The sequence below is a fragment of the Plutella xylostella genome, chromosome 29 (genome assembly GCF_932276165.1).
Source record: "Plutella xylostella chromosome 29, ilPluXylo3.1, whole genome shotgun sequence".
Classification (NCBI taxonomy): domain Eukaryota; kingdom Metazoa; phylum Arthropoda; class Insecta; order Lepidoptera; family Plutellidae; genus Plutella; species Plutella xylostella.
The window spans coordinates 1,261,986-1,275,874 of record NC_064009.1 but is presented as its reverse complement, the minus strand read 5'-3'; the positions used below and the strand labels follow the sequence as shown (position 1 = coordinate 1,275,874).

Here is a 13,889-nt window from a genome sequence, read left to right as displayed (position 1 = left end):
ACATAGCGATAGGGATAAGACCGCCAATTTAATCGCAATTCGACATAGTAACTTTTATCTACGTACATTTACCTATATATCTACCTATATTTATCGCAAATAGCGATAAAAAAGTATCGACGTTGATAACTTATCTGCAATTGCTACACGGGTAGGTTATCGACGTCATTAAAAAATCATCGGACGCCAGACTTATCGCAATTTGCGATAGTAACTTTTATCTACGTTCATTTATCACAAATCGCGATAAAAAAAGGATCGATGTCGATAAACTCGTTTATGGAGAAACGCGTTACTAAGTAACTATCGCGAATTTCGAATATTTATCGCAATTCGCGATAAATAACTTAAATCTACGGACATTTATCACAAATCGAGATAAAAAAAGTAATGACGTCTATAAACTCGTTTATGGCGAAACGCGATACACTATCATTTATCTACATCGCTAACGAACCCGTGCAGCGGCAGCAGTGGCACTACACTGCAGTATGAACGGCTACAACGAGCGGGTTACACGCCTCTGCAAGTCTGCACGCGGCGTGCGTCGCCAACGCGCCCGAGTGCGTGCGCGCGCTCATTGTGGCTGGCGCTGACGTCAACCTGAGCGTCAGCAGCCATTGCAACACGAGGCACGGGATCCCTGGTAACTATACACACGAAGGTTATCTTGAAAACATAGCCATAGGGATAAGACCGCCATTTTTACAGCAGACCTGGTTGCACGGCTTGTTTATCGACGTTATTAAAAAAGGATTGGACGCCATATTTAGCGCAATTCGCGATAGTAACTTTTATCTACGTACATTTATCATAAATAGCGATAAAAAAGTATCGACGTTGATAAACTTGTTTATGGCGAAACGCGTTACTAAGTTACTATCGCGCATTTCGATTATTTATCGCAATTCGCTATAGTAACTTTTATCTACGTACATTTATCACAAATCGCGATAAAAAAAGTATTATATGCGATTGCTACACGGGTAGGTTATCGACGTCGATAAACTCGTTTATGGCGAAACGCGTTACTAAGTTACTATCGCGAATTTCGATTATTTATCGCAATTCGCTATAGTAACTTTTATCTACGTACATTTATCACAAATCGCGATAAAAAAAAGTATTATATGCGATTGCTACACGGGTAGGTTATCGACGTCGATAAACTCGTTTATGGCGAAACGCGATACACTGTAATTTATCTACGTCGCTAACTAACTCGTGCAGCGGCAGCAGTGACACTACACTGCAGTATGAACGGCTACAACGAGCGGGTTACACGCCTCTGCACGCGGCGTGCGTCGCCAACGCGCCCGAGTGCGTGCGCGCGCTCATTGTGGCTGGCGCTGACGTCAACCTGAGCGTCAGCAGCCATTGCAACACGAGGCATGGGATACCTGGTAACTATACACGCGAAGGTTGTCTTGAAAACATAGCCGTAGGCATAAGACCGCCATTTTTACAGCAGACCGGGTTGACGTCATTAAAAAAGCATCGGACGCCATATTTATCGCAATTTGCGATAGTAACTTTATTCTACGTACATTTACCACAAATCGCGATAAAAAAGTATCGACGTTAATAACTGATCTGCAATTGCTACACGGGTACGTTATCGACGCCATTAAAAAAGCTTCGGACGCCAGATTTATCGCAATTCGCGATAGTAACTTTTATCTACGTACATTTATCACAAATCGCGATAAAAATGTATCGACGTCGATAAACTTGTTTATGGCGAAACGCGTTACTAAGTTACTATCGCGAATTTCGAATATTTATCGCAATTCGCAATAGTAACTTTTATCTACGTACATATATCACAAATCGCGATAAAAAAGTATTATATGCGATTGCTACACGGGTAGGTTATCGACGTCATCAACGGACGCCGTATTTATCGCGTTAAATACGGCGTTAGTTACTTTTATCAAACTTTTCCCGAAGCGCGATATAGCCTTTTTATTTACTACCGCTACACGGGTTCGTTATCGACGTCGATAAACTCGTTTAAATCGCATTCCATCAATCACAGCGCTGTATTATAATGGCGCATCGCGATTTTCTAACGTATAATAATGTCCTCCTAGCCGAATTTCGACTACGGCGGCCAATCTCAATTGAGATCAGCCATCTACGCAGGAGTAGATTATAGTGCCCAAGTGTGTGCGCAGTACACAGGAGCACTCTCTGTTCCATCACTCTCATAGCCCAATGGGACGGATTGACCGACACGACTGGAGAGAGCTAGGCGCAGGACCGACTGCTTTACATGCCCATCCGACAGCATGGATCGTTTCACTGTTTCGGACATCAGGTGATCAGCCTTCTATGTCCTAACCAAACTTAGAACCACAATTTAGAAACACAAATTGATGGTCCCACCCGGGAATCGAACCCGGGACCTCTGGGTCGTGAAGCGAAGCTTCTACCACTAGACCACAGAGGCAGTCAACTAACGTATATCTATATCAACAACGAACCCCTGCAGCGGGAGCTGTAACACTACCCTGCTGTGTGCAACCCCGGCTATATAGCCCCTTTTTGCATTGTCCTGGCCACCCAACTAACCAATCACATGTCATTATTTCCAGGCATAGTAGGCGAGGTGATGCAAGACAACCAGCCCAAGTTCTACCAACAAGACATGAAACATGGCGGCACACCTTTGCACTGGGCAATCTCTAGAGAAGTCATAGAGGCTTTAGTCAGCAAGAATTGTGATATAAACGTGAAAAACTTCGATGGGAGAACCGCCCTTCATATAATGGTGTTAAGAGGCAGATTGGAGTGTGCTGTCGCGCTTATGTCTAATGGGGCTGAGACTTCTATGGGTAAGTTAAAGATGTTACTTATATGATTTATATGTATTTATGCTCACCTAATAAGTTAGTAATATCTACGCCAACAAGATAGGAAGTGTTCACGAATAACAATGATACACACACTACATTATAAGCTGTCCCAATATGCCTCTAAAGAAACTACAAAAAAGACGGTTCTTTGTCTTACTATCAATAAACTGTATTAGCCGTCTGAAAAGCAAGTACTTACGTGAAAATTTAGCGCCGCCATTTTGAATTCATATCTTTATTGGCGTTTTAAACACACATTAACACATACCTATGCTTCTTCTTCTTTCCTTAAATACAAGCAATCAATTTAATATTCCTGAACTTGTATTAACGATACTTATTATGTTATACTCAGGCTAGGTATAGGCTATACGCTTATACCCAGCAGTGGGCAGATACGGGCTGATAATGATGATGATGATGTTTATGTTATTACCAGAGGACAACGAGGGCAACACTCCGCTACACCTCGCGGTGAAGCAGACTAACATCCCCATCGTACAAGCACTCATTGTGTTCGGCTGTAATTTGGAGGCTAAAAACAAAAAGGCAAGTATAATAACTAAATCATAATATTTTCCTTTAGAATTCTTTAGTACACTTGACCCCTCTTTAATCAAAATATCCTTTCACCCTAAGGTTTTCCATCATTATGGCTTCCCACTACTTTTTCGCATCGCACTTTTACATATTTATTTATTTTGCTCTGTATTTAGTATTTATGTTACTGATACCTTTTGTAATATTTATGTATAATTAATGGGATTAGTATATATATTATTATTATTTTTTAATAAGTACTATTTATTTTTTACAGAATTTACACACACATACCTATATATTTTTAATGTAAGCTGGATTATTTATTTACTTACCATACACACTCATACCATACACACACAATACAATATATATATATATATATATATATATATATATATATTGTATTGTGTTGTTTTATTTATTTATATAGTATGTACAGTTTAAGTAGTATACCTTGCACCTCTACTCCCATTAATTATGTTAAAATTGTCTCTTCCATCCAAAGGTTGTCTGGTAGAGATTGCTTTAAGCAATAAGGCCGCCTTTTTTGTACTATTTTATGTATATAAGTTGTGAATTGTAATGTGTCTTTAATGGTGCAAAATAAAGAGTATTCTATTCTATTCTATTCTCATAACAGTAATCACACAACACACAAGTCCCATATACCTATACTTATATATTTATTTTTTTTGTTTGTACATAGTTAAGTAGGTACTCGTGTACGTGACTGAGGTCACTTAAAAGGGCCACCTGAAAATCAGCGCTGTGGCCTTACTGTCCACAGCTCATGCTGAGCTGGTGCCGTTTCGACACTCCGGACAGCAACCCGTTGTGTTATTGTTTTATATTTTGCCTGTATTTTTGTTTTTGTCTCATGTTAATTTTTTGGCCTTGTTATTTTGTATATGTATTTCTTTTCTTTAAGTCTGTATTTTTCTTTTTGTTGTTGTTGCTGTCTATGTGTCAAATAAATGTTTCTTTATCTTTATCTTGAAAAAATCGCTTTAAGCGATAAGACCGCCATTTTTTTTACATATTTGTTAGTATTTAAGTTATGTAAGTTTAATTTATGTGTCTGTACAAATAAATAATATTCTATCTATCTATAATTACATCGCATCTTGTGTATTTGATCTCAAAATTACAACGCCTTAGTTACGTGACTTTTTAAAATGAAATGAATGTTTTTATTTAAAGAATTTCCAACCCCGGTGTTGAATGAAAGTTTGGAATGTTTATTGAGTTATGTCATCATGGCCCACTTACTTATTCCGCTGGCCTAACGACCCGAAGTGAGTCTAGGTCTCAGACCCAAGAAATCGCCTCAGCTTACAACAAAATACCTTTTTTGTTACATTTTATTTTAATTTAATTTGTAATTGTTTAGGGTTTCACAGCGCGTCACTCGATTCCAGTGGAGATGTCTAGCAGCAACTATGACAAGATCCTGTATACCCTCCACGCTGTTGGCGCTCAGAGGTCAGTTTATATTGGTTACCCCATTCACTGATGATGACATGGCTACCTGTAATAAAACTCAAAACTCTCTGTCTTGAAAGGAAAAGTCGAAAATCGAATAACAGTCACACCCTCAGGGTTTTAAACACAGGAAAAGCTCCGTTACTTCCTAGTTCAGAGCGGTATTTCTCCTACCTTTAGCAGTAAGAGTTGACCCTCTGTTATAATACTACCTATACGACTAGTGTTCTGAATAAATATTATTATTTGAAAGTAGTTCTCTACCCCCTCTCTGACTTGCCAGTGCTGTAACATAGTTAGAGCGAGCGCGCATTAGAAACTTTATGCAGCGCAGTTTTGTATTTATATTCCATGGTATGACAATGTATGAAAGGTCGCACACTATAGGGCTAGACAAACCATGTTGTTGTTGCTGTCCTATGGTACCCCGGTGGTGCAGAGGGCCTTTAGGCTTAGAGGGAGACAAACCATATCATTGTCATAACATAAAATATAAAGACAAAACTGCACGCAGGCAAAAAGTTTCTACGAACGAACAAACGACTCATCCGAAGTGAAACCCCCAGATGCCCCCCCGAGATGACCTCCTGCGGTTCATGGTGCGCCGCCAGGGGGGACTACAACGGCGTGCCCCCCCCGAGCGTGGCGCGTGCCCCCCCGCGCGCCGTGCTGTCTGATATGCTTCAAGCTGCTGGTATGGAGCTGGCCGCTGATGATGCTAAGGGCAAGAGCGGACGGTGAGTGTTGTCCCCCTTGATGCCCCCGCCCATAAGTCTTTCTATGAAACCTACCAAGATGCCTCCTATAAGTATCTATCATAGGGGGGCTCTACAACGGCGTGCCCCCCCCCAAGCGTGAAAATTCGTCCCTTGAAGCCTTCTATAGGTACTATAGGTTCTAGCAGCCCCATTTCACAACCAATAAGTCTCATAGATATCCCTCCTATACTATAAGTATCTATCATGCGGGGGCACTACAACGTCGTACCCCCCCTAAATTCGTTTCTTGAAGCCTTCTATAGGTTCTAGCAGCCCCATTTCACGACCAAGACACCTCCTACATATCCCTCCTATAAGTACCTACCCTGCGGGGGCACTACACGGCGTGCCGTTTTCCGTTATCCATTCTAGATACTCTCTGTCGCTTTGTCGATGTCCCCTCGACATGTCTTTCCCGAAATGGCATTGATAACCTCCCTCCCCTGTCGAAATGCCCCCTATACTTTGTGAACTGTATAGCATGAGCCCTATGACAGCTGTAAAATCCATACACTGGTCCTAATCCCATTACTGTTGATGCTAAGGGTAAAAGTGGAAAGTTCGTATAATGTTGTGCAGATTCAAATCGTGCAGAAACAAATCGACGCGCAGTCTCAATTACCCATACCAAGAAGCCTGATTATCTTTCCAGCCTGCTCTGCCTGGACGGCGGCGGTATTCGAGGTCTGGTCCTCATCCAACTGCTCATCGCGTTAGAAGAAGTCATCGGAAGACCCATCATAGAGTGCTTCGACTGGGTCGCCGGCACTAGCACGGGTAAGTTTGTATGTTTTATGCTTATGAATTTAGAATTTAATCATACATGGGCTGTTTATGTTGCAGTCCAGTTAATAACATTACATGTTCTTCAACTTATATTTCACCTATGACTCTTTCTTACGATTAAACTGTTTGCACAGAGTGGGTTCTTGCCTCTTTTGTTCACTGAACTTCAATCGACTATGAAGCTTAGGGTGGATTCGTCCAAACATCACGTTACACGAGAATAACTATCCCGGTATAAAATTTATACGCGAGTAAATATCTGGGATAAGTACATTTGCATTCTACCAAGTTATACCATGGTTAATTGAATGAACGAGGAACGAATCTGTACTACAACTAAAATAAAAACAGCTGCGTTTTCAAAGCATGCAATAGAAATGACATGCCAACTTAGTTTGAATGGATTATAATAGTATGAAATTGTCTATGTTTTGAGATTTTAATCGCTGTTGTTATTCTGAGAATTTGCCTTTTAACGTACTTTTGTTTATGTTTTGACAGATGTGTTTATATGTCATTATGACGGTTTTCTAATCAGCTGATGTGCTGCCGCCATTACAAAATTACTCTCGGATAAGCTCGTTACACGGTCAATTTTGGCGGTATAACATTTTATTCTTGGCATAAGCTACTTATCTTGGTTTCAGGTTTGGTAGAATGCAAAATCTGCTTACTCGCGAGTAACTGGTACTTTACTCGTGATTAAAAAGTTACTCGACGTTGGTCGAATCCGCCCTTAGGCCCGGGTCTCCTATTTACTCCGTAGGTCGCGTCAAGTGTCACCCCCGTAGGCCGCGTCACAATGCTCATTATGTCTACGCGCCAACGTCGGCGTGTGAGGGAGACCGCATCAGTACATTTCTATAGTGAGCATCGTGACGCGGCCTACGGCGTGACGCTAGACGCGACCCGCGGCGCAAATAGGAGACCAAGGCCTTAGAGTGTGTGGCAAAAATTTAGCCGGTATTGACGAATTTTTATACCTTAAAAATTTAATGAATTTTCGCTAGTGGCCTATAGCATTATAGTTCATTCCTCTCCTGTTTAATTAATACTTTACTTCTACCTCCTACCTTTGCAGGTGGAATTCTAGCCCTGGCGTTGGCCTCAGGCAAGACTCTACGTGAGTGTCAGAAACTATACTTCAGGATGAAAGAGTATGCGTTTGTGGGCATGCGACCCTACCCGTCTGAGGCACTGGAGACTATATTGAAGGACTGTCTGGGTAAGTTCATTATCACTTTGTAATCATTCTTAAAAGGTTTCCCATGACACTTCCCGGGTTTAAAACATAGGTTGCAGGTTCATATCCGGCTCGAAGGACCAATTTCATGTTTAAATATACAATAAATAACACTCAAGCGGCATTGTATCAAATTATAATGAAATTTTACTGATTAAAATAACTTATAACTAACCAACTATTGCTAAAATGATATGAGGTCATGATGAAATATTAGGATTAATCCAGTTTATATGTTATACCTTCGAGTTAGCTTATATCTATTATTTCAGCAAACTAAAATTCACTTTAAACCCCTTTTATTTCACACAGGCACTGAGACAGTAATGGCGGACATAAAGAACCCTAAAGTGATGATCTTGTGTGTGATTGCGGACCGAAAGCCGGTCGATCTACACATGTTCAGAAACTACGAAGATGCACAGACCATCATGGATAAATACCACGGGGTGCCAGGTTAGTGATACTATCAGTCATTCGGTCAATTTAAATTCCGCGGAGACTTAACGTCGGTCGTTTTCTGATATTACTAGGCTGCTAGTCTAGTCTACCTATCTGTTTATCGATTATCGTGATCAATTCATTGAACATAGTGTGCTAAATTAGTAAACCAATCAGTCAATCAGACATTAATTCCCTCATTCACACCGATTATCCAACAGAATATACCTGAAAATAACACTTATTATCGACTTTCCCTAAAAAAAAAAACTAAAAAAACATTACTTAGAAAACTGTGCCACAGTTTTCAAACTTATGTTTCTTTATACATTTCCCCAGTAACCGGCGCAGAAGCAGGCGACCAGGTGTCAGTAGTGTCCCTCCCGCCGCCGCCGCCGCCCTCCGAGCAGCTGGTGTGGCAAGCGGCGAGGGCCACCGGCGCCGCGCCGTCTTACTTCCGAGCTTTTGGCAGGTAAATGTAGCCTCTAGTATAGGGGAATATGATTGGTCACTGTGCCGAGTAGTGCCGACTGAATAGAGATATCTTTGAAGCTATGCGCTCCTTAGAGTTCGGTGAATTTAGACTATAGAAAGAGAATTTTTGAAATCTATGCGCTCGAGGTACTTACTGTAATTTACTGTATGCCTGATAACTGTGATCCTGGCACTTAAGCGATCATAGAGCTATGTCCGCTATATCCCATTCCACGGGAAAGACATCTGATACAAACAAAAACTACGCTTATTCGAATGTAATAAGGGTTCTGTCAGATGCCTTTCCCCGTGGAATTGGATATCAGGTTGTAGCAAGAATCAGACTCAAGTTCGATCCATTGCCATAAGCCATAGTATGTAGTACATACTATGTAGCAGTTCCAATATATTCAGATCTACTTGACGAGTGAAAGGCCTAACCTAAATTTATATTTATCCTTACACACTTGTCCACAGATACATAGACGGCGGCCTCATAGGCAACAACCCGACGCTGGACGCGTTGACCGAACTCTCGGAGTTGAGGATCGCGCTCCGGGCGACGGGACAGGCGGCTGAGGCGGAAAAAACCAACCTCAAGGTCGTCGTGTCTTGTGGCACAGGTATTATTGTATACATAGAATATTCTTTATTTCTTCATTACGATTATGACGTATGATTGTTATGCGGGTTTTCAAATAGATATAGTGAGAGGATGGTTTATATTATAAGAGCAGTGGTAGCTCAGTCAGGTAAGCGCTCGCTTCTCAAGCTGGAGATGCGGGTTCAAATCCCGGCGGTACATGTCAGTACCAATGAGTTCGTTGGAATGTAAGTACAATGGCTTAGGTACATCACTCTTATAGTACAGGAAATCATCGTCAGGAAACCTCAGCTTCAAGATGCAAAGTGCATTGTACCTACTCATATGAGCATACTGTATGTATGTATTTATAAGTGGAATAAACTAATTGATGAAATTTTATTTAGCATTCATAATGTCATCATCAGCCCGTATTTAAACGCTCACCACAAGATGTAGGCCTCTGCCAAGGAGTGCCACAACATTCGATATTCGACCTTCTTCATCCACCACAAGCACGCCGGAGGGCGTTCCACGCAACCCATATTCGTGGTCTTATTGCATAATATATCTTATATGGGAACACCCAAATATTCCGAAAAACTTTTTTCCGAATTTAATAACCCCGAATATGTAATTTACGAAATATTGCAATACCGATTTTTTAAAATACCGAATTATAATAATCACGAAAATTATAATTTCGAATATTATAATCACGAATATTGTTATTACGATTGTTAAATATATGAATGTTAAAAAATACGATTACTTTAATATACGAAAAATAAAATACCGATTTATTATAATCACGAAAAAGTCAAATCCCGATCGGAAATATGATAATTCGTGATTTTGACAAAAAAACATAAACGTCTTTAAAACTTTAGAACCAAAACCAAAAGATAGGTGCGACGACGAGCAAAGCGAGGAGGAGCGTGTTAGGTGCACATAGATATCGAAAAACAAAGCGGAGCGTTTCAAATATAGAGCAAATCAATTGCTAGGATTTTTATGGTGTTTAAACTTAAAAACCTTAGGACCTAAACCTAAAGATAGGTGCGACGACGAGCAAAGCGAGGAGGAGCGTGTTAGGTGCACATAGATATCGAAAAACAAAGCGGAGCGCAGCGAAGCGGAGCGGAGCGTTTCAAATTTAGAGCAAAACAATTGCTAGGATTTTTATGGTGTTTAAACTTTAAAACCTTAGGACCTAAATCTAAAGATAGGTGCGACGACGAGCAAAGCGAGGAGGAGCGTGTTAGGTGCACATAGATATCGAAAAACAAAGCGGAGCGCAGCGAAGCGGAGCGGAGCGTTTCACATAAATAAATAAATAAAAAAAAAAATAAAATAAAAAAAAAATAAAAAAAAAAAAAAAAAATAAAAAAATAAAAAAGCCTTTTATTTCTCACCAAAAGAAACTTATGCTATTATCATGCAGAAAAAATGATATTTAACAAACATTTAAAAATTATTGATTTAAGTACTTATTGTAATTTATTATTTTACTCTTAAATAAATTGTATTATAAATTGTATTAATTAATTAATTAAAAGCATGCAGTATTCCATAAAAGGTATTTAAAATCATTATATTATATTAATTTATTACATATCCGATATTTACATTTATAATTTGTTTTTAATTAAAATTACTACTTATTTATGCCTGATGAGAACCCCTTTCTGGGTGAAGGCCTCTTCCAGATTATGCCATTCGCTTCTGTCTAGCGCTGTCGTCATCCATGCGTCTCCAGCCACTTGTCTGATGTCATCAGCCCAGCGCTGGTAAGGTCTTCCTCGCTTCCTTTTACCACATGGACCGCACCATTGTGTTATTTCTTTTGTCCATCTGTTGTCCGTAAGTCTTGAGATATGTCCTGCCCATTTCCATTTTAGCCTTAGGGCATGTTCTAGGAAGTCTATTACCTTGGTTTGATTTCTGATTTTGGCGCTAGGTATTTTTTGAATCTTTCTGACTCCAACCATGCTGCGTTCCATGGCTCTTTGACATGATCGAATGGCTTGCATCACTTGTTTAGTAAATACCCATGTCTGTGCTCCGTAAGTTAAGCAAGGGAGGATACACGAGTCCATTACTGTCTTTTTCAGTCGCAGTGACATTTGACTTTTAAATATTTCAGCGAGCGACCAGTATCTGTTCCAAGTGTTGGATATTCTCCTGTTAACTTCTTCAATGTTGCTTTTCTCGCTAAAAGAAATTTGTTTTCCTAGATATATGTAGGACTCCACGTATTCAAGATTATTGCCCTCAATCGTAATAGGACGTCTGGTAGAGTTCGTCATAATCTTTGTTTTTTGTAGATTCATTTCAAGTCCTATTTCTTTACTAGCTAGGTGTAGAGAATGTGTCATGTATTCCATTTCTGTGTGATTCTCTGATAGAAGAACTATATCGTCTGCAAAACGGAGGTGGCTGAGACGTCTTTTTCCAATTTTTATGCCCACGTCTTCATCCTTCCATCGTAGATTCTCGAAAATCATTTTTTCCAGCACTGTTATGAAAAGTTTCGGGGAGATGGGATCTCCTTGTTTCACTCCTCTTTGTATAGGGATTTCAGGGCCCGTAGTTTCCGTCTTAACTCTACTCACGCTGGTGCAGTAGGAATCTTTTATGATGTTTATGTAAGTATGTTCTATTTCGCATTTTTCAAGAGCGGTCCATATTGAGCTATGTGAGATAGTATCAAAAGCCTTGGTGTAGTCGACAAAAGTTAGATATAATGGTCGGTTGAACTCTTTGTATTTCTCGATTACCTGTTCAACTACGTGTATGTGGTCTATTGTCGAGAAACCGCTTCTAAAGCCAGCTTGTTCTATCGGTTGGTATGCGTCTATCGAGCTATTTATCCGTTGTTGCAGGCATGACGAGAAGAGCTTATACAGACTACATAACAAGCTGATGGGACGATAGTTTGACACGTCGTCTGGATTACCTTTTTTGTAAAGCAGTATTATATGAGACTCAGTCCATTGCTTCGGTACGTTTCCCGTCGCTGAAATTAGGTTGAATAAGTGGGCTATAGGTGTTGCCAGTAGTTGTAGCGCCGTTTTTATAGCTTCGTTTGACATCTTATCTGGTCCAGGGCTTTTTTCAAGTTTTAGACGTTTTATTTGATTGATAATTTCAATTTCATCCCATGTTTTTATTTGCTCGTTGACTGTTTCTCTTGGTCTGTAGTTTCTTTCGCTGCATTTTTTGTCTTTTCTGCTATAAAGTTCTTTGTAGTATTCTGTAGCCGTCTCTGATATTTGCCGCCTATCAGTGGTGACTTTTGTTTGTTTACATAAGCTTGGTATCCATGACTTTCCTTTGTTGATTTCCTTATGCGCTCGTTTGACGCTGCCTCTTTCATTAAGGTACTTTTCTATTATAGCTAATCTATGTAATTCGTAATCTTTTCGGATACGTTTGCTCGTTTCTTTGTAGATTTTAGAGAGCTCAGCTTTTATTTCAGTTGTCCTTGGTCTTTGGTTTTGCAATTCATGACGTTGATGTATGTATTTTTTTGTTTCTTCAGATAGAATATTCGTTTTTGTATGTGTTCCTTTAGTTTGATCCAAGCTGTCGATTATACATTTTTCCAATCGGTTGTAGTAGGTTTGCGGAGTATCATTGTCTTTTAGATTCATTTCTTCTTTTTGTTTTTCCACGAGTTTTATGTAATTCGATATTTCCGTTTCGTTTTTTAATAAAGTTTTATTGTGAGAAAAATGTACTCTACTTTTTTTAAAATGCCTTAAAGAGATCGTCGCTCTGACTAGACGGTGATCAGAGTGGAAGTATACTCTGTTCAGTACTTCTACATTGTTGAATCGTTGGTGAAAATTTGATAGTATGAAGTCTATTTCGTTTTTAACTTTACCATCTGGTGAAATCCAAGTCCATCTGGCTTTTGGGTTCTTTTTGTAGAGTGTATTTGTAATAACAAGATGTTTTTCAAGAGCGTATTTTATCAGTATTTCACCTCTATCGTTTCTGTTGCCATATCCAAACTTTCCCATTGTGAGTTGTTCTTCGGGTTTTGGACTTCCGATTTTGGCATTGAAGTCACCCATGATGATGAGGTTATTCCCTGCTAGCTCTTGTGCAGCATCGAGTGTTTCGTAGAAGGATTTGAGCTCTTCTTCTTTAGCGGCCTCTGTCGGAGCGTACACTTGTATGATTGACATTGGGAAGTCTGCTATTGTAATCTTTAATAATGCGACTCTATCGGAAAGACCATCAAAGCTGATTATATTATGTTTATATTTCTTCTTTATTAAAAAACCTACGCCATACTCTTTCTTTGTCTTCCCGCTGTGGCAGACTATAAAATCTTCATATTCGTTTATTCCACAATCTGGTAATCTTGTTTCTGAGAGCCCAATAACATCGTATTTTATGCTTCGTATAGCGTTTGAAAGTTCAATTAATTTTTCTTTTGAGGATAGAGTTCTTACGTTGTATGTTGCTATGTATATTTTACTTTCTTCTGGAAGGTTGCAGTCATTTTCTCCCGCGGTGACTAGCCGTATTGGGAGAGTTTTGGGGTTTTTTTCGTTTTCTTTTTCTGTTCTGGTATGTATTGAGGGGTTGTGGTCTTCAACTGTTGTTGTGGCCAACAGATGTGGGCGTATTTGTTGTTTGACGTTATTTTTATTCAAAGTTTTTTGTTTGTTGTTTTTCTGTTTTATGCTATGCTCGTCTGATTGTCA

The 13,889-nt window shown here is 39.6% G+C and overlaps 1 protein-coding gene across 1 annotated transcript in view; it reads left to right on the top strand.

Moving 5' to 3' along the window:
• Positions 1-13,889, top strand: part of LOC105386252 (85/88 kDa calcium-independent phospholipase A2) — a 50,788-nt gene that overhangs the window by 5,135 nt on the left and 31,764 nt on the right. Inside the window, exons 7-15 of the mRNA XM_048631710.1 lie at positions 2,598-2,837; positions 3,298-3,407; positions 4,792-4,883; positions 5,450-5,620; positions 6,294-6,418; positions 7,509-7,652; positions 7,983-8,126; positions 8,451-8,583; positions 9,063-9,208. Coding sequence (XP_048487667.1) covers positions 2,598-2,837; positions 3,298-3,407; positions 4,792-4,883; positions 5,450-5,620; positions 6,294-6,418; positions 7,509-7,652; positions 7,983-8,126; positions 8,451-8,583; positions 9,063-9,208 — 1,305 coding nt within the window. The remainder of the gene's footprint in view (positions 1-2,597; positions 2,838-3,297; positions 3,408-4,791; positions 4,884-5,449; positions 5,621-6,293; positions 6,419-7,508; positions 7,653-7,982; positions 8,127-8,450; positions 8,584-9,062; positions 9,209-13,889) is intronic.